Source organism: Nerophis ophidion, linkage group LG03 (assembly GCF_033978795.1).
Source record: "Nerophis ophidion isolate RoL-2023_Sa linkage group LG03, RoL_Noph_v1.0, whole genome shotgun sequence".
NCBI lineage: Eukaryota > Metazoa > Chordata > Actinopteri > Syngnathiformes > Syngnathidae > Nerophis > Nerophis ophidion.
The window spans coordinates 56,164,600-56,188,713 of record NC_084613.1 but is presented as its reverse complement, the minus strand read 5'-3'; the positions used below and the strand labels follow the sequence as shown (position 1 = coordinate 56,188,713).

General features: G+C 44.4%; 1 protein-coding gene across 8 annotated transcripts in view; it reads right to left on the bottom strand.

Annotated features, from left to right (window-relative positions):
* Positions 1-24,114, bottom strand: part of myt1lb (myelin transcription factor 1-like, b) — a 598,322-nt gene that overhangs the window by 100,427 nt on the left and 473,781 nt on the right. For all 8 annotated transcript variants that reach the window (XM_061895654.1, XM_061895661.1, XM_061895656.1 and 5 more), the window contains 2 exons: positions 23,522-23,919; positions 3,726-4,871 (listed from right to left, as the gene is read on the bottom strand). In XM_061895654.1, coding sequence (XP_061751638.1) covers positions 3,726-4,871; positions 23,522-23,919 — 1,544 coding nt within the window. The remainder of the gene's footprint in view (positions 1-3,725; positions 4,872-23,521; positions 23,920-24,114) is intronic.

Here is a 24,114-nt window from a genome sequence, read left to right as displayed (position 1 = left end):
GTAAGACAATACCCTCCCTGTCCGTCTTGCTGCAAAATAAACAAATATTTTTGTCAGACTTGTCCCTGACGGTTTGGCTAAGTTTTAGTTTTTCCTCTGCATTTGTCTTTGTTTCCTGTCTGCTCTTTTATTTTTGTCTTTATTTCCTGCTTGTTTCTCTGATTTCTGTGTCCCCTCAGCTGCGGCTGATTGGCACCTGGCCACACCTGGTGTCAATCAGCCAGCCACTATTTAGACCTGCTTTCTCCTCCAGTCAGTGCTGGATTATTGTCATTAATACTTGTCGTTGAACCTGTAGCTGTTTGCAGTGTGCTGTCTTTTTGTTCCTAGTTCCTGTTTGCTAGTTCCTTTTCCCTGCTTCCGGTTTGTTTGTTCCTGGTTCCTGGTTTGTGTTTTTTGTCTTTATTTTTACTTTTGGACATTAAACCCCCTTTCCCGCAAAATGCCTGCTGCCATCTCTGCATCTAAGGGTTCGTCACCTACAACTTGTGACAATTTTCCTAAAACCTACTTTTAATTGGAGCAGTGCCTACTGTGTTCGGCAATGGATGAGTAATCTATATATTCCATTAATACGTTTGCGATGTAGCTCACAGCTTAGTTAATAGCCGTAAACCTCTGTTGTTTACAACTCGAAGCAGCCATACAGCGGAGGTATCTACCATACTTGCCAACCCTCCCGGATTTTCCGGGAGACTCCCGAAATTCAGCGCCTCTTACGAAAACCTCCCGGGACAAATTTTCTCCCGAAAATCTCCCGAAATTCAGGCGGAGTAGGAGGCCACGCCCCCCAGCTCCATGAGGACCTGAGTGACGTGTCTGAGAGCATGTCTGCCCAATGACGTTATTACTATAGACTGATCAAGGGCGAGTTCTTGGTTTCTTATGTGGGTTTATTGTTAGGCAGTTTCATTAACGTCCTCCCAGCGCAATAACAACACACAACAACAACAGTCACATTTACGTCTAACACTCTACCGTAAGGCAGTTCTTCTGCCGTAAACAGCATGTGACACTCTTAAACAGGACAATACTGCCATCTACTGTACATGATGCACCACAACACCTCCAGGCAATTTCAACCCTCACCATGGCTCTGAAGGTGTGGCTAAAAGAGTCAGGAAGGGGCTGAGGGCTTTATGTAGGTGAGCACACCTGCTTGGACTAATTAGGCCTAATTTGGGCCAAACCATTATTGTCAGTAACTGGGTGTTGAAGAGGGACACTGGACATTTGAAAGTTGTGTTGTCTAAGCCTGAATACACTGGGTACAAAAATGACTGCTATACAAATACAAAAGTACAATGTGAATATTTTTTAGACATGTGATTGTTACTTATGGTGTAAATTACAAAATAACTAATTTCTTAATTTCCCCTGTCAAATTGGTCCCAGCTAGTAGGCGGGGTTATGGGCTATTTAAGTGGGAAAAATGCCATTTTTCTGCCAGTCTGCTGCCTGTCACTGCCAAAGGAGGTTCTCTGTCCTGACCAAGAGTTTCGGTCTTCATACATCAAACCAACTACTGAGGTGATTATTTTGATGATGTGATTATGTTGTGGTGTAACCGTTTCAATGAGTTTTGTTGATTGCTAATTTATTTTGCCAAATCTATTTTGTCATTTAATTCTTTACTTTGATATATTTTATGTTTGACCTTTTGATTGTGAATATATGTATTTTGATAATGGATGATTTATATTTTGATTATTTTTAATATGCTTTTTGATTAATGATATATATGCCTATTTAACGCATGCGACTTTTTGAAATATATTTAGAATATAAATGTACTATATATAATATACAATACTAATATTGTCTTTATTTATTATTGTTACAGATTGTGGGTGTTTTGTCTTCCTGTTGTTGTTCACCTTTTGACACTTTTTTGGGGATTTAAATACATGTTTGTAAACTGTTACCACTACGTGCCTTGCCATCCTTGATTTGAAGTCCAGTTTGCAAAAGTTACATTACCTTCACCCGAGGCGGGGTGTGACAGCCTGCATATTGACCAGTCTACAGTAGGGAAATGATTTATATGGCTCCGTTCTTGGGTGGATCTCTTGTGAGAGGAAGGGAGGGAGTTAATCATTTTGCAATGCAGTCTAGTGAAAATGATGAAAGGTGTCAACTACACATAGCAACTGACGCTGTTGTCAGAGTTGTAATATAGCCACAAAACACGACTTAAGATATTCAACACTCTACTGCCAATGCACGTTTTCAAAATGGTCATGTTTCGTCTGTCAGGTAAACCACCACGAATGGGGCCATATTACTGTAATCCCCTTTCTACTGTATAGTGACATTGTTATTGTAAGAGCAAACACAGAGGAACTACTTTTCTGGCATTGAAACATATTGCTATGCTCACAGTGCTCCTCCGACCACGAGCGAGTTGCCTACTAGCTTTTTAGAGCTGCTAATAACATTGGTTGCGACCCGCCAAAGAATACAGAAGAAGAAAAGGCTTGAGTTTATTATGCTGTTGCTACGTTGTCTTTAAGTTAAGAAAAGTTAATGTAGTGTCATGAATCATTCACCTCACCTGTACTGTCGAAAGCTGTTGAACCAAGCCGAGATGTTGGTCAACTGTGAAAGTCCGCACGCTATCAACATGCTACTGTGTGGTTCTCAATAAATGGAACACATCATAAAACCACTATTTTTTATCTGAGGGGTGAGGATCATTCTGAATTTACCAGCTCATGGAGAGCACATGTGCTGAAAGATACAGCCATCCCACAAGTCGGCATCTCAGTGACAGCAGACATTGTAAGTCACGGTTTTATGTTTTTATCTAATGTTTAGCGATAGTGCTAAATGATTACGTTCAATGTCTTTCACAAAGTGAGCCATTACTGATCGCAAACTGAGAAAGTGCTCTTGAAGTTATGTTGTCAGAAGTAGCGCTCGTTGCTATGCACTCAGTCAAATCAACACAGCCAGGAAAGCGGTAACTGTAATGCCTCAAATGACTGAAATACTGGAAGTATTATATATTATCATTAAATGTGACTGGTACTGCATTACATAGAGTACATACATACATACATACAGAATGTATATGAAACCATGTTAAGGGTTTTCGGATGGTTTTGAGAGCGCTTTATGGGTGGAATAGATTGTATCTCCTTTACTTGCAATGTTAACTGCCTGGTTGTTGCAGTTTTACCACTAGTTTGGGCACACATAAACGGGAAAGAGGTGTGTTCTTGTCTCTCATACCCTTGAAATACAATATTTTCACCACTGTCAAAATGATCAAGGAAGCACTTTGTATGATAAATTGCAGTTGTACACCACTGCAAACTACAATAAATTACAATAAATATACTTTTCTGACAGTATCAATTAAAACTGAGCATTGGTTCTTGATGGACCTCTTGCATTGAATCACGGTCGGTAGAGTGGCGGTGCCAGCAACTTGAGGGTTGCAGGTTCGATTCCCGCTTGTGCCATCCTAGTTGCTGCCGTTGTGTCCTTGGGCAAGACACTTTACCCACCTGCTCCCAGTGCCACCCACACTGGTTTAAATGTAACTTAGATATTGGGTGTCACTATGTAAAGCGCTTTGAGTCACTTGAGAAAAGCGCTATATACATATAATTCACTTCACTTCACTTCACTACATAAGTTTTGACTACTGAGTACTTGCAGGGAATATGCTCGCTAAATACAAGCTGTTCCTCAGAGAGTGTTTAAACTTTAGTCCTCACCTTTCTGATAGAAAAGCTTCTTCATTCCATCATGGAGTCGTCCTTTACGTTCAACACCATAGGCGTGCCGTGGGCCGTGGTTATCATGGTTATACCTCACCCCGTCTCTCCTGGCTGCCTCTGCCTCCATTTTATCCCGCATTGCCTTTGCACGCTGGGACTCTAGCGCGATGGCCTTTTCCAACAAGGACAGGTTACCCTTTGTCATGTCAAACACTTCCTCAGACCTGTCCGACGTCACCGAGGCTGTGTCCTCGTCGAAGTCCCGGTGGTGAAACCGATCTCCCTGCGCGCAACTGGAGAAAGCCTTGGATCGCGGGCTCAGCTGCTCCTCTAGCTTCAAGAGATTGTCCATGTCCGAATAGTTCCTGTCAAATGCTCGCCCGTCGTCATGGCCAAGCTGGAACTCTCCATAGCCGTGATGTTGGGGTTGTTGGTTAGGGTCCCCGCATTGGTAATGATTCTGTTGGAACGAACCGTTGCGGTCTGCGGGCTTTGTTTCACTAAGTTTCCGTGCTAGGTCGAAGCATTGATTCCGTAAGCACTCCAAGCTGCTTAGACAAACTTCCTCGTCACTGTTTTCTAATTGTCCGTGACTTGTGGTCTTTCCCTGTCCGTTACCACCCATGTGGGAACAGTCATTCCTGTCTCTGTTATCTGCCATGCCCCCTTCATAGTCCTGTCCGTCTAAATTGTCCGACAACAAAGCACCGTGCCCTTGAGCCAAAAGTTTGAGCGAATCTACTGTCTCCCTAACCACATCGCTATGAACGTCCAAACTTAGATCACCCGGTAGCGTTTTGCTTCCCTCTTCCTCCTCTTCTTCATCTTCCTCGTCTTCTTCTTCTTCTTCTTCTTCCTCTTCATCCTCATCGTCCTCCTCTTCTTCCTCATCTTCATCCTCCTCTTCTTCCTCCTCTTCAGCACTGTGAGAAGAGTTGCTGTTCATCTCCGACTCTGTGATGGCTCGGTTGGCGGCGTCTTCCGCAATCTTGCCCAGGTTGAGAAGAGACTTGGCCACGAGCTCGTCGTAGTTCTCGTACTCGTCATTGTTGTTGTCGTCCTTCTCTCCGGTGGGACCCGATTTGGAGACGCCACTTCCAGCGTTGCACTCCATGCCTTCACAGCCGCTCATCAGGTCATCATCTGTTCGAAAAGAAGAAACAAACGTCTTACAATTGCATTTACATCATTTTGTTTCATTGGATTTCTGGGCGTTCGGTTTACAACGTTTAATGGTTATGATGCACAACCATTAAATATCTAAATTTTTATCTATATAAGGCTCTGTTTGGACTGCACACCTAATCTGATTTTTTTGCCCTCCAGTGACACAGATCTGATTTTATTTTGCCAGTCTTAACGCTCCAAAGTGCTTCAAATGTGATCTTTTGGCATCAAATTCAAGCCACATCAGTAGGTAGTAGAGATGCGCGGTTTGCCGTCTCATCCGCGGAGTCTGCGGATAAACCGCAAGTCGGGCGGGTGACTTGATGAAAAAATAAAGTTTAATTAGATTCGGGCGGGTGGCGGTTGAACCATCCGGAAATATTTGATAAACATGGTTCTGGGATCGGTATCCTTTGCCATTCAAAGAGCCATTTAAGACCCGTGTCACAAAGCGAAGAAGACAATGGGAGACGCTAATATTCTCTAGAATGACTGCCGGCAGTCACCCAGATAAGTATTAGGGCGTGCTATGAAGCCATTGACTTTGTTGACCTCTACAGCATGTACAATCTGCTTGTCAGTCCAGCATCATGTTGTGTGTGGCTTCCGCAGCAACACGCACACGACTGCAAGGCATACTGGGTGACACAGAGTACACTAATGGTTGTGATGTAATACATTTTAACACTCTTAGTAATATGCGCAACGCTGTGAAGCCACACCAAACAAGATTGACAAACACATTGTGGGAGAACATCAATCAATCAATCAATGTTTACTTATATAGCCCTAAATCACTAGTGTCTCAAAGGGCTGCACAAACCACTACGACATCCTCGGTAGGTCCACATAAGGGCAAAGAAAACTCACACTCAGTGGGACATCGGTGACAATAATGACCCAGTGGGACGTCGGTGACAATGATGACTATGAGAACCTTGGAGAGGAGGAAAGCAATGGATGTCGAGCGGGTCTAACATGATACTGTGAAAGTATCCTCCCAGTAACACAACATAAACACAACTCAACAAATACCCAGAATCCTTTGTATCCATTACACATCCTGACTATTTTATACACCCCGCTAGCCCCCCCCCCCCCCCCCCCCCCCCCCCCGCGTCGGTAAGGTGGGCGGGGTTGGGGGCGCGGGGGTGTAAAATATATTCAGGAATGTCACGGATACAAAGGATTCTGGGTATTTGTTGTGTTGCGTTTATGTTTTATTGTGAGGATGTTCTCCCGAAATGTGTTTGTCAATCTTGTTTGGTGTGGCTTCACAGCGTGGCGCATATTAGTAAGTGTTAAAGTTGTTTATATCACAACCATCAGTGTACTCTGTATCACCCAGTATGCCTTTCAATCTTGTACGTGTGATTGCGGAAGCTGCACACATGTTGCCAGACTAACAATCAGTTTGTATATGTTGTTGAAGGTGTCAAAGGCAATGGCTTCACAGCACGCCCATATTCTTGTCATCAGGATGAACGCCAATTGGATATTCGCGAGAATGTTAGCGGCTCCAATTGTCTTCATTAATTACTCTGTGAAACGGGTTTAAATAACTCCATCCATCATCTTCCGCTTATCCGAGGTCGGGTCGCGGGGGCAGCAGCCTAAGCAGGGAAGCCCAGACTTCCCTATCTCCAGCCACTTCGTCTAGCTCTTCCCGGGGGATCCCGAGGCGTTCCCAGGCCAGCCGGGAGACATAGTCTTTCCAACGGTTCCTGGGTCTTCCCCGTGGCCTCCTACCAGCTGGACGTGCCCTAAACACATCCCTAGGGAGGCGTTCGGGTGGCATCCTGACCAGATGCCCGAACCACCTCATCTGGCTCCTCTCGATGTGGAGGAGCAGCGGCTTTACGTTGAGCTCCTCCCGGATGGCAGAGCTTCTCACCCTATCTCTAAGGGAGAGCCCCGCCACCCGGCGGAGGAAACTCATTTCGGCCGCTTGTACCCGTGATCTTATCCTTTCGGTCATGACCCAAAGCTCATGACCATAGGTGAGGATGGGAACGTAGATCGACCGGTAAATTGAGAGCTTTGCCTTCCGGCTCAGCTCCTTCTTCACCACAACGGATCGATACAACGTCCGCATTACTGAAGACGCCGCACCGATCCGCCTGTCGATCTCACGATCCACTCTTCCCCCACTCGTGAACAAGACTCCTAGGTACTTGAACTCCTCCACTTGGGGCAGGGTCTCCTCCCCAACCCGGAGATGGCACTCCACCCTTTTCCGGGCGAGAACCATGGACTCGGACTTGGAGGTGCTGATTCTCATTCCAGTCGCTTCACACTCGGCTGCGAACCGATCCAGTGAGAGCTGAAGATCCCGGCCAGATGAAGCCATCAGGACTACATCATCTGCAAAAAGCAGAGACCTAATCCCGTGGCCACCAAACCGGAACCCCTCAACGCCTTGACTGCGCCTAGAAATTCTGTCCATAAAAGTTATGAACAGAATCGGTGACAAAGGACAGCCTTGGCGGAGTCCAACCTTCACTGGAAACGTGTCCGACTTACTGCCAGCAATGCGGACCAAGCTCTGACACTGATCATACAGGGAGCGGACCGCCACAATAAGACATTCCGATACCCCATACTCTCTGAGCACTCCCCACAGGACTTCCCGAGGGACACGGTCGAATGCCTTCTCCAAGTCCACAAAGCACATGTAGACTGGTTGGGCAAACTCCCATGCACCCTCAAGAACCCTGCCGAGAGTATAGAGCTGGTCCACAGTTCCACGACCAGGACGAAAACCACACTGTTCCTCCTGAATCCGAGGTTCGACTATCCGGCGAAGCCTCCTCTCCAGTACACCTGAATAAACCTTACCGGGAAGGCTGAGGAGTGTGATCCCACGATAGTTGGAACACACCCTCCGGTCCCCCTTCTTAAAGAGAGGGACCACCACCCCGGTCTGCCAATCCAGAGGTACCGCCCCCGATGTCCACGCGATGCTGCAGAGTCTTGTCAACCAAGACAGCCCCACAGCATCCAGAGCCTTAAGGAACTCCGGGCGGATCTCATCCACCCCCGGGGCCTTGCCGCCGAGGAGCTTTTTAACTACCTCAGCGACCTCAGCCCCAGAAATAGGAGAGTCCACTACAGATTCCCCAGGCACCGCTTCCTCAAAGAAAGACGTGTTGGTGGGATTGAGGAGGTCTTCGAAGTATTCCCTCCACCGATCCACAACATCCGCAGTCGAAGTCAGCAGAACACCATCCGCACCATACACGGTGTTGATAGTGCACTGCTTCCCCTTCCTGAGGCGCCGTATGGTGGTCCAGAATCGCTTCGAAGCCGTCCGGAAGTCGTTTTCCATGGCTTCCCCGAACTCTTCCCATGTCCGAGTTTTTGCCTCCGCGACCGCTAAAGCTGCACACCGCTTGGCCCGTCGGTACCCGTCCACTGCCTCCGGAGTCCTATGAGCCAAAAGAACCCGATAGGACTCCTTCTTCAGCTTGACGGCATCCCTCACTGCTGGTGTCCACCAACGGGTTCTGGGATTACCGCCACGACAGGCACCAACAACCTTGCGGCCACAGCTCCAATCAGCCGCCTCGACAATAGAGGTTCGGAACATGGTCCACTCGGACTCAATGTCCCGCACCTCCCTCGTGACATGTTCAAAGTTCTCCCGGAGGTGTGAATTGAAACTCTCTCTGACAGGAGACTCTGCCAGACGTTCCCAGCAGACCCTCACAATGCGCTTGGGCCTGCCAGGTCTGTCCGGCATCCTCCCCCACCATCGCAGCCAACTCACCACCAGGTGGTGATCGGTAGAAAGCTCCGCCCCTCTCTTCACCCGAGTGTCCAAAACATAAGGCCGCAAATCCGATGACACAACTACAAAGTCGATCATGGAGCTGCGGCCTAGGGTGTCCTGGTGCCAAGTGCACATATGGACACCCTTATGTTTGAACATGGTGTTTGTTATCGACAAACTGTGACGAGCACAAAAGTCCAATAACAAAACACCACTCGGGTTTAGATCCGGGCGACCATTCTTCCCAATCACGCCTCTCCAGGTTTCACTGTCGTTGCCAACATGAGCGTTGAAGTCTCCCAGTAGGACAAGGGAATCACCCGGAGGAGCACTTTCCAGTACTCCCTCGAGTGTACCCAAAAAGGGTGGGTATTCTGAACTGCTGTTTGGTGCGTAAGCACAAACAACAGTCAGGATCCGTCCCCCCACCCGAAGGCGAAGGGAAGCTACCCTCTCGTCCACTGGGTTGAACTCAAACGTACAGGCTTTGAGCCGGGGGGCAACCAGAATTGCAACCCCAGCCCGTCGCCTCTCACTGCCGGCAACGCCAGAGTGGAAGAGGGTCCAGTCCCTCTCGAGAGAACTGGTTCCAGAGCCCTTGCTGTGCGTCGAGGTGAGTCCGACTATATCCAGCCGGAACTTCTCTACCTCGCGCACTAGCTCAGGCTCCTTCCCCCCCAGTGAGGTGACGTTCCACGTCCCAAGAGCTAGCTTCTGTAGCCGAGGATCGGACCGCCAAGTGCCCTGCCTTCGGCTGCCGCCCAGCTCACAATGCACCCGACCTCTATGGCCCCTCCTATGAGTGGTGAGCCCATTGGAGGGATGACCCACGTTGCCTCTTCGGGCTGTGCCCGGCCGGGCCCCATGGGAACAGGCCCGACCACCAGGCGCTCGCTATCGTGCCCCAACTCCGGGCCTGGCTCCAGAGCGGGGCCCCGGTGACCCACGTCCGGGCGAGGGAAATCTGGGTTCATTTCGTTGTAATTCCATTGAAGTCTTTGAGCTGCTCTTTGTCTGATCACTCACCTAGGACCTGTTTGTCTTGGGAGACCCTACCAGGGGGCATGAAAACCCCCAGACAACATAGCTCCTAGGATCATTGGGACACGCAAACTCCTCTACCACGGTAAGGTAGCAGCTCAGAGAGGAGAAATATTTTTAAATAACTGTGAGTGGTAAAGGTGGCCAACCTCTGATGTAATTCAGCGGGCGGGTGGCGGGCCGTTGCTGTTCTGATAAAATGTTGGTTCGGGTGGACGGCGGGTGGATGACGTCTCTGGTGATGCGGTTGCGGATGATATAATTGCTTATCCGCGCATCTCTAGTAGGTAGTCCTGAATCCGATTGGAATTTGATCATTTTAAATGTAACTTCAGTCTAAACCAGGGGTGTCAAACGTGTGGCCTGCTTGCCGGATCAGGCCCACGCACAGGTTTTATCCGGCCCGCGAGATGAGTTTGCTAAGTATAAAAATGAGCCGAAATATTTAAATGAACGAAACTGTTGTTTGTAAATGTGTCCACTAGATGTCGTAATAGTAATTCTTTGTATCTTTGTTGATTATGCTATATATGTAAAAAAACACACACAAAAAAAACGTTGAGGAAAATGAGACGACTTACATAGATCACATCCTGTAATTTGATTTTGATAGTATTTTTTTAACTTGAGAGATTGAAAATTAACACCAATGAGCTGACTGATGAACATTATCACATAATTTATTCAGAAAGTATAAATAACGACAAATAAAGACAGAATACTATTAGGCGCAACATGTAAGTTAAAAAAACAAAGACATTATGATTTGTACATTTTCAGAATGTGTTTGTTCTATTTTTAAACAAAGAAAACACTCTGAAGTTATCGTGCCGTGATTTTACCAGTCCGGCCCACATGGGAGTAGATTTTCCTCCATGTAGTCCCCGATCTAAAATGAGTTTGACACCACTGGTCTAAACGCAGCTTTGGTCAGCTTTGGTCGAGCTATGTCACGCAGTCGACAGCGGAAATGGATATTTCATTACAACATCCGGTTTTATTTAAAACAACCACATTTTCGGTGCATTACTTGTCTGTAGAGCTAAAATAATAGGCTATATGTAATATATGAATATATATTTTGAATCCGAAGAAATAACGATACTGAAAGATTGGAATTGATGCTGTCGCACATTTTCTGACATCCATCCATCCATTTTCTACTGCTTATTCCCTTTTGGGGTCGCGGGGGGCGCTGGCGCCTATCGCAGCTACAATCGGGCGGAAGGCGGGGTACACCCTGGACAAGTTGCCACCTCTTCGCAGGGCCAACACAGATAGATGGACAACATTCACACTCACATTCACACACTAGGGCCAATTTAGTGTTGCCAATCAACCTATCCCCAGGTGCATGTCTTTGGAAGTGGGAGGAAGCCGGAGTACCCGGAGGGAACTCACGCAGTCACGGGGAGAACATGCAAACTCCACACAGAAAGATTCCGAGCCTGGATTTGAACCCAGGACTGCAGGAACTTCATATTGTGAGGCAGACGCACTAACCCCTCTACCACCGTGAAGCCCCATTTTCTGTCATGTGAGTTGAAAAATAAAGCTCACGTAGATCCGCGCTGATGTCCATGTCTCCTCTACATAGCAGTACTTACAACATTCCCAAATATATTACACTTTAAACATCCATTAGGGTTATATCACTTTCATTTACTTTCACGTAAAAAAAACCCCTCATTTTTTAGGTGTTGCGACTTTTTTTGTTGTAATGATAGTGACTTCCTCCCTGTCAAATTAATTTGTTTTCACCTCATCGAAGTGCACACGCAAGTGGTGTCGAAGCCACATTGCACAATGGGGCCTGTGCGCGTTTACACAGTCTGATAAAAATCCCATTTTACTTGCAGTGTACATAGTTAGCTGAAAAAAAAAACAATCTAAAAAAAACAAAGTTTGGGCCAGTTTGACTCCAATGTAAATGTAGTCTCTGTGGTTTGGTTCATTCAAATCAAATCAAATCAAATCAACTTTATTTATAAAGCACATTTAAAATTTACGACAGGTGTAGCCAAAGTGCTGTACAATGGGCAAGTTAAAAGATAATACAAGAACCGAGCAAACAACACAACACAAACAGAACATGTTTAAAAAAAACAAAAAATAAAAAATAAAAACAGGTTCACAGCACGTGTATAATGGGGCGCCATTGCATGATGGATATCACTCAGTGTTAAAAGCCAAGGAATAAAAGTATGTTTTTAAGAGGGATTTAAAAACAGGAAGAGAGGAGGCTTGTCTAACACTCAGAGGTAGGTCGTTTCAGAGCTTGGGAGCAGCAGCGGCGAAAGCTCTGTCACCTCCAAGCTTCAGCCTTGTGTCAGGGACCGTCAGTAGCAGCTGATCGGCTGATCTTAGGGATCGGGTAGGGCAGTAAGGCTGAAGGAGGTCGGAGAGATATGTTGGCGCGAGGTTGTTTAGACATTTAAAAACAAATAGAAGGAGTTTAAAATGTATTCAATGACGCACAGGGAGCCGGTGAAGGGGCGCTGATATGGGGTGATGTGCTCACGTCTGTGTCTGTGTCATACAAGATTCACTCGAGAACTATGTGTGCATGGCAAAAGAATACATACTCTAGCTATACTAAGGAAGAACAAAGTCGACCCAGGTCTTCCTTGCTAACTTACTGGCCGTCATAATGTCTCCCAAGTGCTGTTTCGTTTTCATTTGAATCTTTTCGTCATCATATTTTGTAAGTTTTTCATGTATTCTGTGTACAGGGTGGGTGAAAACTTACATACAAGTTGGGACTTCCATTGTATAACTACCATTCTGATGTTTCAGTCATTGTTTAACAGTAAAAGTCAGACACTGTGAAAAGCCGAGTTTCCACAGGAGATGTACTAATCACTGGTATTCATTTCCTTTTTTTTCATTATTCACTCATCATCATCTTTAGGATTCCTTTCAGTGCGTAATTCATTCTGACAGGCTGCAATGGGTGGCCGAAACTCTTCTATCAGTAATTTAGAACTCTCACTCCTTGAGCACTTCCAGTCTTCTCCTCTCATTTTTCTGCTGTGAACCCATCCATCCATCCATTTTCTACCGCTTATTCCCTTTGGGGTCGCGGGGGGCGCTGGTGCCTATCTCAGCTACAATCGGGCGGAAGACGGTGTACACCCTTGACAAGTCACCCCCTCAGGGCCAACACAGATAGACAGACAACATTCACACTCAGATTCACACACTAGGGACTATTTAGTGTTGCCAATCAACCTATCCCCAGGTGCATATCTTTGGAGGTGGGAGGAAGCCGGAGTACCCGGAGTGAACCCACGCAATCATGGGGAGAACATGCGAACTCCACACAGAAAGATCCCGAGCCCGGGATTGAACCCAGGATTACTCAGGACCTTCGTATTGTGAGGCAGACGCGCTAACCCCTGTTTCCACCGTGCTGCCCCTGCTGTGAACCAACACAACCAAAAGTATTTACACCAGTGTCACATGTGCTGCAGAGAACGTAAGTCGCATCCTCACATATGGACTAACACGACCAAAAACAATTAAAAAAAAAACCCCCACAAACTTCAATGAATTCTGAGTCCGCACCTTTATGCTTGTGTTCAGTGAAATGTTGTTTTGTTTAATTTTCCACACAAATAATAAACATGCAAACTATCCTCCATCCATTTTCTACCACTTGGCTCTCTTCAGGGTGGCGGGGGCTGGGGAGGTGCGGGAGCCTATCCCGTCTGCACTCAGGCAGAAGGCGGCGTAAACCCTGGACAAGTCGTCACCTCCTCGCTGGGCCAACCCAGATAGACAGACAACATTCACACTCACATTCACACACTAGGGCCAATTTAGTGTTGCAAATCAGCCAATCCCCAGGTGCACTGGTTAAAAAATTACCAAAAAATCAACAACCCCAAAATGGATTTGTCTAACAGTTTGTTTTGCTTGGCAAAACTAGGTGTCATGTTTTTTGTGTGTGACTTTCTAAGGTTTGCTGTTTTTTTATCTTACACAAAATACGTTTTTTGGTACCGTGGCCGACTCTCACCAATAAGATATTTTTTTATTTGCACCAAACATAGCAAACAAGAATATCATTTTGTTGTGATGGACGTGATGATAATAATATATTTATTTTGTGTCACATTTATTTTGATATTCAAAACACTTCCTTGTGATCTACATAACATATAATATATAATAGTGGTGCTTTGGTTTGAACTTTGCAGAGATTTTATTTACCTTAGATTCTGGACTACAAGCCGTTATTTTTTCCTACGTGTTGTACTCTGCGGTTTATAAAACAGTGCAGCTAAATCTTAATACAAACCCCGTTTCCATATGAGTTGAGAAATTGTGTTAGATGTAAATATAAACACAATACAATGATTTGCAAATCATTTTCAACCCATATTCAGTTGAATATGCTACGAAGACAACATATTTGATGTTCAGACATTTTTTTTTCCAAATAATCATTAACTTTAGAATTTGATGCCAGCAACACGTGACAAAGAAGTTGGGAAAGGTGGAAATAAATACTGATAAAGTTGAGGAATGCTCATCAAAAACTTATATGGAACATCCCACAGGTGTGCAGGCTAACTGGGAACAGGTGGGTGCCATGATTGGGTATAAAAGCAGCTTCTATGAAATGCTAAGTGATTCACAAACAAGGATGGGGTGAGGGTCACCACTTTGTAAGCAAATTGTCGAACAATTTAGGAACAACATTTCTCAATGGGCTATTGCAAGGAATTTAGGGATTTTACCATCTACGGTCCGTAAAATCATCAAAAAGTTCAGAGAATCAGGAGAAATCACTGCATGGAAGCAATGATATTACGGACTTTTGATCCCTCAGGCGGTACTGCTTCAAAAACCGACATCAGCGTATAAAGGATATCACCACATGGGCTCAGAAACACTTCATAAAACCACTGTCAGTAACTACAGTTGGTCGCTACATCTGTAAGTGCAAGATAAAACTCTACTATGCAAAGCCAAACCCATTAGCAACAATATCCTGAAACGCCGCCAGCTTGGCTGGGCCCGAGCTCACCTAAGATGGACTGATGCAAAGTGGAAAGGTGTTCTGTGGTCTGACGAGTCCACATTTCAAATTATATTTGGAAACAGAGGACGTGGTGTCCTCCAGAACAAAGAGGGAAATAACCATTCGGATTGTCATAAGCGCACAGTTCAAAAGCCAGCATCTGTGATGGTATGGGGTGTATTAGTGCCCAAGGCATGGGTAACTTACACATCTGTGAAGGCACCATTAATGCTGAAAGGTCCATACAGGTTTTGGAGCAACATATGTTGTCATCCAAGCAACGTTATCATGGACGCCCCTGCTTATTTCAGCAAGACAAGTGTTACAACAGCGTGGCTTCGTAAAAAAAAAAAGAGTGCGGGTACTTTCCTGGCCCACCTGCAGTCCAGACCTGTCTCCCATTAAAAATGTGTGGCACATTATGAAGCATAAAATACGCCAGCGGAGACCCCGAACTGTTAAACGACTGAAGCTCAACATAAAACAAGAATGGGAAAGAATTCCACTTTCAAAGCTTCAACAATTAGTTTCATCGGTTCCCAAACATTTAACATGTTGTTAAAAGAAAAGGTGATGTAACACAGTGGTGAACATGCCCTTTCCCAACTACTTTGGCACGTGTTACAGCCATGAAATTCTAAGATAATTATTATTTGCAAAAAAAAAATAAAGTTTATGAGTTTGAACATCAAATATTTTGTCTTTGTCATGCATTCAAATGAATATGGGTTGAAAAAGATTTGCAAATCATTGTATTCCGTTTATATTTCCATCTAACATAATTTTCCAACTCTTATGGAAACAGGGTTTGTACCTTGCTAGCGGCCATAATGTTTTGTGTTCAACAAATAGTTGCAATTAAACACAAGCAAAAACATTGAAAACATGTGTTATTGTTTGTGCCATCGTGCGATTGTGCCATCTTTTGGAAGAGTTTACTCACAATATAACTACAACTACTTGCACTTACAAAACCGTCCCATGTGTGATGTCTGTGATAGTGTTTTAATGCAAATTTGTACATGTTATTGGAATGTAATCAAGCTAGCGTTGTTAGGATTAGTTCATATGCTAATGCATTTACGAGTGTCTGTGTTAGCACTATTAACTTATAATGTTATTCAGTTCGTATTGTTGCAGTTTTGTAAATTCACCAAAACGTCACCGTGGACCTATTGAGTCTGTTTCGCTCCTAGGTGAGCTAACTTCCCCAGCTCGTGGGTTCATGACGATGACTTTAGTTTTATTTGATGAGAGGTTTTACTGCCATGTCACAGGCACCGTTGGGAAACAATTAAGGTATGTAAAAAAACATTTACAAAATCTTTCAGTGTAAATAAGTCATTTCACAACGTATATATCTGCGGTTTATAGTCCAGTGTGGCTAGTACATGGTAATGTATCTTTGTCTTATAAAATTTAGTGAGTGCGGTTTATATTGGCTCTTAATAGTACAAAAAATACGGTACATGCCAAAGTCTTCCTCCAGGCTAATGTATTGTATGGAATATTATTGTGGCAAAATTATTTGAAAATTTGTATCTCAATCTGTGTGTGTGTGAAATCCAATTCTCGTGCGTGTGTACTAATTAATTTGTCTGTATATCAATCCGCCTGTGTGTATTCAGATCCGTGTACGTGTGTTTTAGATCCGTGTACGTGTTTTAAGTTGTCTGTCGGCCCCTAATCAGAAAGAACCCTAAAAAGGCTGTCTACCTAAATCACCATAAATGATTCCCGGGCGCGGCAATGCTGCTGCCCACTGCTCCCCTTACCTCCGAGGGGGTGATCAAGGAGATGGGCCAAATGCAGAGAATAATTTCGCCACATCTAGTGTGTGTGTGTGTGTGACAATCATCGGTACTTTAACTTTACTTACATGTGGCTTTTGCAAAACTTTTGCCGTGTAGGATTTGAAATATTTGAACACGAACATCCAGCTTTCAGTGTTGTGATCCGATGGTCGGATCCTCACTTTGTTCCTTTTTTCACATCCTGTTGTTTGGACTTCCTTATTTCCTGTTTGCTTTGTCACCATGGCTGCATATTGTTTCCACCTGCTACTCTCGGTTCCAGCACACCTGTTTCTACTGATCACTGCCTTATATAAGCCTGCCCCTTTTCGTGCTTCTGGGTCGGATACTAGTTTGCTTTCACGCAACAGTTGATGACTTCTTTTCCATACTATTACTCGCTAGCTCTCATGCTACGCTTTATTTTATTCCTAGCTTTCATGCTAGTTGTTTTGTTAGAAAAAATAAAGACAACTTCAGATTGTTTTCTTTCTTTAAAAATAGAACATCACATTCTGAAATTGTACAAATCCTAATGTTGTTAGTTTTTTTTTTTACACTTACATGTTGCGGTTATTAGTATTGTATCTTTATTTGTCGTTATTTATATTTTCTGAGTAAATTGTGTGATAATGTTCATCAGTCAACTCATTGGTGTTCCTTTTCAATCTATCAAGATAAAACAATAATCCATCCATCCATTTTCTACCGCGAATTCCCTTTTTTGGGGGTTGCGGGGGACGCTGGCGCCTATCTCAGCTACAATCAGGCGGAAGGCGGGGTACACTCTGGACAAGTCGCCACCTCATCGCAGGGCCAACACAGATAGACGGACAACATTCACACACTAGGGCCAATTTAGTGTTGCCAATCAACCTATCACCAGGTGCATGTCTTTGGAGGTGGGAGGAAGCCGGAGGGAACCCACACAGTCACAGGGAGGACATGCAAACTCTACACAGAAAGATCCCGAGCCTGGGATTGAACCTGGGATTGAACCCAGGACTGCAGGACCTTCGTATTGTGAGCCAGACGCACTAACCCCTCTGCCACCGTGAAGCCCTAAAACAATAATATCAAAATCAAATTACAGTATGTTATTTATATAGTCTGATCATTTTCCTTGACTGATGTACTAACTTCATGTTTTTTATTTTGTACATATGTAGCATCAGCTACAAAGATACAAAGACTTACTATTGTGACATCTAGTGGACACATTTGGAACAGCTGTTTCTTTCCTTCAAAAATTTAAAGTACATTTTGTATACTAAGCAAACTCATCCCGTGGGCCGGATAAAACCTGTTCGCGGGCCTGATCCCGCCCTCGGGCTGTATGGTTGAGACCCTTGTATTACACCCACGCACTTCTGATTGCGTGCGCACAAGTTGTATTACACGCTCATTAATCTGGATGCGCACGCTCAAAACTTACAAGGCAGAAGTGTTGCAAAGTTTATGTGTAAGTAGACAGCCTGACCGACAGACAACTTAAAACACATGTACGCTGATCTTAATCCACACACTCAGACACGCAAACACACACAGATTGGATTACACACACAGGAATTGAGATACAATCTTTGCTGCAATAATACTTCCATAGTAGGGTTGTACAGTATACCGGTATTAGTATAGTACTGCGATACTAATGTATCATATTCAGTATGATACCGCCTCTGAAAAGTACCGGTCATGCTCACCGGCGTCATAATGTAAACAAACGCCATTGGTGGCTCTACAGCTGACATCCACTGTAATGATACCAAGTACAGCAGCGTATCTACTCGATACAACTATAATTACATACATTTTTTTGGCATCACGACATCTCCTTTCGGGATTTTTTTGTATTTGTATTAAAAAAAAAAAAAATGTCTCTGGACACATGAGGACTTTGAATAAGACCAATGTATGATCCTGTAACTACTTGGTATAGGATTGATACCCAAATTTGTGGTATCATCCACAACTGATGTAAAGTATCAAACGACAGAAGAATAGGTGATTATTACATTTTAACAGAAGTGAGGATGGAACAAGTTAAAAGAGAAAGTAAGCAAATATTAACAGTAAATGAACGAGTAAATTAATAATTATTTTCTACCACGTCCTTAATAATGTAGACAAAATAATAGAAAATAAATGACACAATATGTTACTGCATATGTCAGCAGACTAATTAGGAGTCTTTGTTTACTTACTTACTACTAAAAGACAAGTTGTCTTGTACGGTTTGTATGTTCACTATTTTATTTAAGGACAAACTTGCAATAAGCAACATATGGTTAATGTACCTTAGGATTTTTTTTGTTAAAACAACACCAATAATGCAATTTTATGTGGTCCCCGTAATTTAGAAAAGTACCGAAACGTACCGAAAAGTATCAAAATAATTTTGGTACACGTACCAAAATATTGGTATCGGGATAACACTATTCCATAGTTTTGGCTATCATTACACATTTTTGAGGAGTGAAAGTACACTTATTCCATGACTCTAATACGTTGGCGTGCATGTCTTTGTGCACGCAATCATGTCGTGCTTTGGCCCTGCTCTCACAACCAAGTCAGAAGAAGTGCGGTGTGATTGGGAGCGGACCAATGGGTTCACGCCAGTCAAACGTGTTGGACTTCCGGTGTGAGGTGAGTCTAAGCACGGTACAGTTGCCGTAATGGGAATAGCCATCCATCCATTTTCTACCGCTTATTCCTTTTGGGGTTGCGGGGGGGTGCTGGTGACTATCTCAGCTACAATCGGGCAGAAGGCATATTACACCCTGGACAAGTCGCCACTTTATCGCAGGGCCAGTAATGGGAATACACTCCAACAAACTCTGTAACACTAGTAGGGAGTCGGAAAAAAATAATCAACATCTCTCCGTCACATATTGCATACACACACAGACACACACACACACTTTAAAAAGAGCAATATTGCTGCTACATGTACTATGGAGGGAGCAGTCACGAATGACCAGGCGCATATTTTGATAGCCCAAGTCTTCCGACAGCAGCCTCCTGCACTGGTGGGGTTTAATTTTCGACGGTATGACACACGGCACGGGGAAGCAATTAGAGGAGCAATCACAGTACACAAAAGGAATGTGGAAGTGAAACAGATTAAGGGAGGAAACCGGGACACTATCCAGCCGTGAATTGGCTTTGGATTAGCTACAGAGATGTACGAGCCACAGAGGAACACAGCAGAATCTCCAGGATGTCACCTCTATTACGCCTATGTGATTGGAATCTACAATGCGGAACCACTGTCTTAGGGAGAACGTTGGGCATAATAATAGTGCGCATGATTTCACTTCTTTGGGAAAACGCAGCCAATTAAAATGCTGTAAGGAATGATACTCTACTCAGGAAAATTATACTATGATTACAAAGCTCATTGTGGCTAATGTGTAGGACATTTTCTTACAAAAAGTCATAGGTAATCAGCCTGGGTTGTTGACCGGCAGAGGAAACTGTGTTAAATCCTGTTTTGCAGGAAGCGAAGAAACCAGTTCTCAGTGATGTTTTCACATGTCTGCAAGAAAATAAGAGCAGGGCTGCGGAGGCGCCACATCAACACTTTGGGTGGGTAGAGCTGAGCGTCAAACAGGGTTAACACACTCCCCCCTCAGAGCCTCACTCTTAATTGGACTTGAAGGCACTGTCAGGTCCAATCGCCATGCGGGGGTGCAAAGGAGAGTCTGCTGGAGAGAAACCTGCCAAATCTGGTGTTCGACACGTCAACGAGAACGGGGGGGTCGATGGGGTTCTGGCAGGGGGCAGCATATGGGTTAAAATCTCTCAAATCCAGTGGTTTGCATGCTGGCCTCACAGTCAAGAGATTGAGGGCAAGAATCTCTGTTCTGCTTGCCAAAAACACACATTCGGTTAATAAGAGAAGCCCATGGCTAAATTGGGGCCCAGACCCTCTTATACTGGAACTTGAATTTGAGTTTATGCATGTTTTGTTCGAAAACAGTAGTTCTCAAACTTTTTTCACCAAGTACTATCTCAGAAAGCATTTGGCTCTCCAAGTACCACCGTAATGACCAACATTAAACTACAATTGCTTAGTAGGCCCAAAGTCTTGAATAAAAACAAGACAGAAGTCTTATTTAACATCCATCCATCCATTTTCTTTAGCTTATCCGGGGTCAGGTCACAGGGGCAGCAGCCAAAGCACGGAAGCACGGACTTCCCTCTCCCCAGCCCATCCGGGGAATCCCGAAGTGTTCCCAGGCCAGCTGGGAAGCACATAGTCTTCCCAATCAATCAATCAATCAATCAATGTTTACTTATGTTTCCCAACATGTCCTGGGTCTTCCCCGTGGCCTCCTACCGGTCGGATGTGCTCTAAACACCTCCCTACAGAGGCGTTCGGGTGGCATCCTGACCAGATGTCCGAACCACCTCATCTGGCTCCTCTTCATGTGGAGTAGCAGCGGTTTTACTTTGAGCTTCTCCCGGATGTTGGAGCTTCTCACCCTATCTCTAAGGGAGAACCCCACCACCTGGTGGAGGAAACCCATTTTCGGCCGCTTGTACCCGTGATCTTGCCCTTTCAGTCATAACCCAAAGCTTGTGACCATAGGTGAGGATGGGTACGTAGATCGACCGGTAAATTGAGAGCTTTGCCTTCCGGCTCAGCTCTTTCTTCACCACAACGGATCGATACAGGGTCCAAAATACTGAAGATGTTGCACCGATCCGCCTGTCGATCTCACAATCCACTCTTCCCTCACTAGTGAACAAGACTCCGAGGTACTTGAACTCCTCCACATGGGGACACATCTCCTCCCCAACCCGGAGATGGTTTTATTTAACAAGTATATTTATTGTTTTTTGGCCACTATAAAGTCACGCACAGTTTGAACAGTAACACTGACTTTCCATGAAAATAAAACACTGTGCTTGAATAATGACTCAAATTGTTGACTTACCACTAGATTAAACCCACATACCACGGTTTGAGAATCAAGTTTCTAAAACAAATAAAGTGTATTGTTCAAGGCTTTCTTATTTTTGTGTAAACTGCGTTAGTCCTTTGTTGGACATTCATTTTTTTTTGACTATCTTTGTTTGTGATTGGCAGCAACAGAGGGGTACCTCAATCTAAGAGTGTCACAACTTCAGAGTGTTTTGAGATAAGAGATGTCGCATAGCTAATTGTAATGTTTTAAATTACGAGCAAAAAATTGTGTTTCAAGCATTCCTGCTATTAGTTAGCGAATAACATGTCACAGTTGAACCCATTAGATCCGGCCAAAACATTTGTTCTTACTTCTAAACATTAACATATAGCGAGAGAGCAACATAACTTTGATTTTCCCAAGCATGGGAAGTAAGAATGTAAGTGTGAAGAACAGTGCTGAGAAGAAGTGAATAATATTTATTGAATTAAATAATCAATAATGTGATTTGGCGAAGCACTTTAAACGTATCACTGCTAGGCTAAACCATACTGAAGCAGAATGAGTCTAATTGTCGCGGCCCGGGCGTATTGGCATGCGCATTCTTCAATAAACCCCACGGATCGCACCTCGGGACACGCCCACAGCTGCTCACCTCCTGCACGCATCACTCCTGCAGCAAGCGGCAGCTGCAGAAAATCGGCAATCAGCACACCCATCAGTGATGATCTTCCTGGGCTTCTTAAGCCAATGCAGACCTGCGTTCCAGGCCATAACTTAACAATCTGTTCCTGTACAATAAGCGATCTTAGCTCTATGCAACCTTGCTCTTTGCTCTCTGTGTTTTCTTCCCCTGTTCGATAAGTCCCTTGTCTTCTTTGTCATCCTCCCAGCAGTCTGCCTTCGTTCCCGCGTCTACGAGCTGTGTGTCTCTTCGTTTACCCCCGCGTTCCTTCCCTGACTGCCTCTTGGATCTCAACCTCCCGCTTGGACACGGTCGTCCTACTCCCCGCTATCGCACCTAACTTCCGGCTTGCCTTACGGGCCTCTGAGCTCTGCCTTGTCCCTCCCCTCGTCCAACATTTACGGTAACACTCAACAGCTAATCTCACAACCTATACACTTTTGGATCTAGTTCACAGTCAATTTCCTTAGTTTACATTGGTATTGTTTGATTATTATATATATAGTTAATAAATACAATAAATCATACGGCAGTATTTCCCCCTTAAGGTCTGTGCCGTCTCTACTCTCTCCCTGAAACATTACACTAATGCCAACAAGAATGTTACAATAATATCTGAACAGCAGATATGAAGCAATGGAAATATGGAGAAGCTGCCGATGGTGTGTTTTGACTGAAAAGCAGCTAGAAGGATATACCATAGAAATCCACTTGCGAAGGTAAATGTTGTGGATTATTATTACATTACTTTGTAAAAGTAGTTAGTAGTACATTCCATTGAATTGATTTTATACAATATTTCATATCTAAAAGTTTGCTTTTCTTTTTGAAAGGCATGTTAGGTCTTAACTTTGTGCTGTTTTGGGGGGTGGCACAAACCAATAAAATTGATTTTAATTGATTTCATTGTTAGACAATTTGAGTGTTTTGACTTAAGATCTTAGTGGTAACACAAGTTAAGCTCGTACTATTTTATTAGTAAATTGTAAGGTGGGCCCTTAGTTTTTACAGTCTTTGCTGTTGAAAGAAAACAAGTTCCCGTCCGCAAAAATGTCACCGTATTAATAGAAACACGTTAAAGCTGTAAAAAAAAAGCAAGTAAAATGTGTAAAGGACCTAATGAATGAATCATTTAAAGAAAACTATCAAAGGAACTCGCGATCACAGACATGCTGTTCTTCCGGCATGTTCTAACTGATCTCATTCCTCATTCCATCGCAAAACACAAACAATGTTTGAACATCATGTCGACCAGCCCCAAACTACTTCATACGGCCCATCAAGTATGCAAATGAATTCATGAATATGCAAATGCGTCCTATGAAATCCTTCTTTTTTTTTGTCATTTGAATCTCAGTGTGGTGTGAAATGCAATTTGATGAGAACGTCTTACCTGGCCCATGCTCGCCTTCCTCTTCCTCTTCGTAGTCCACCTCCGCCACAGCCTCCTCCTCTTCTTCATCATCCTCTACCCTCTCCTCTTCCTCCACCTCTACTTCCTCCTCTTCCTCCTCTTTCTCCAGCTCTCCTTCCTCATGCTCCATTTGCTCCTCGTTGTAATCCATATAGTTTTCTACCTCCTCCACCTCATCCTCCTCCTCCTCTTCCTCTAGCGCTCCATCCCCTCCCTCCTCCTCCCTGTCGTCCATCTCCTCTGTTCCGTCCGTTTCGTAGCACTCCTCCATTGTCGAGTTGTCCATATCATTGAGGTAGGTGCTCCTCTTGGGGGAGGTCTCCAGGGTTTGCCTGTCTAGACTCTTTCTCTTCTTGGCCACAGGGCATCCATAGACACTGCAACAGAGAGATAAGGTAGTGCCGCCGTTAGTTGTGGACCTCACCTGGACATAAATGTTGACTTTCTCTGGGGGCCTCTTTGGTCATGTGCTGCAACCCCATTTTGGAACAACAATATTAAAAATGATAAGACTAGGTGTTAGGGATGGTTTGACTGAGCTTCCTTTATAGCAGGGGTCACCAACGCGGTGC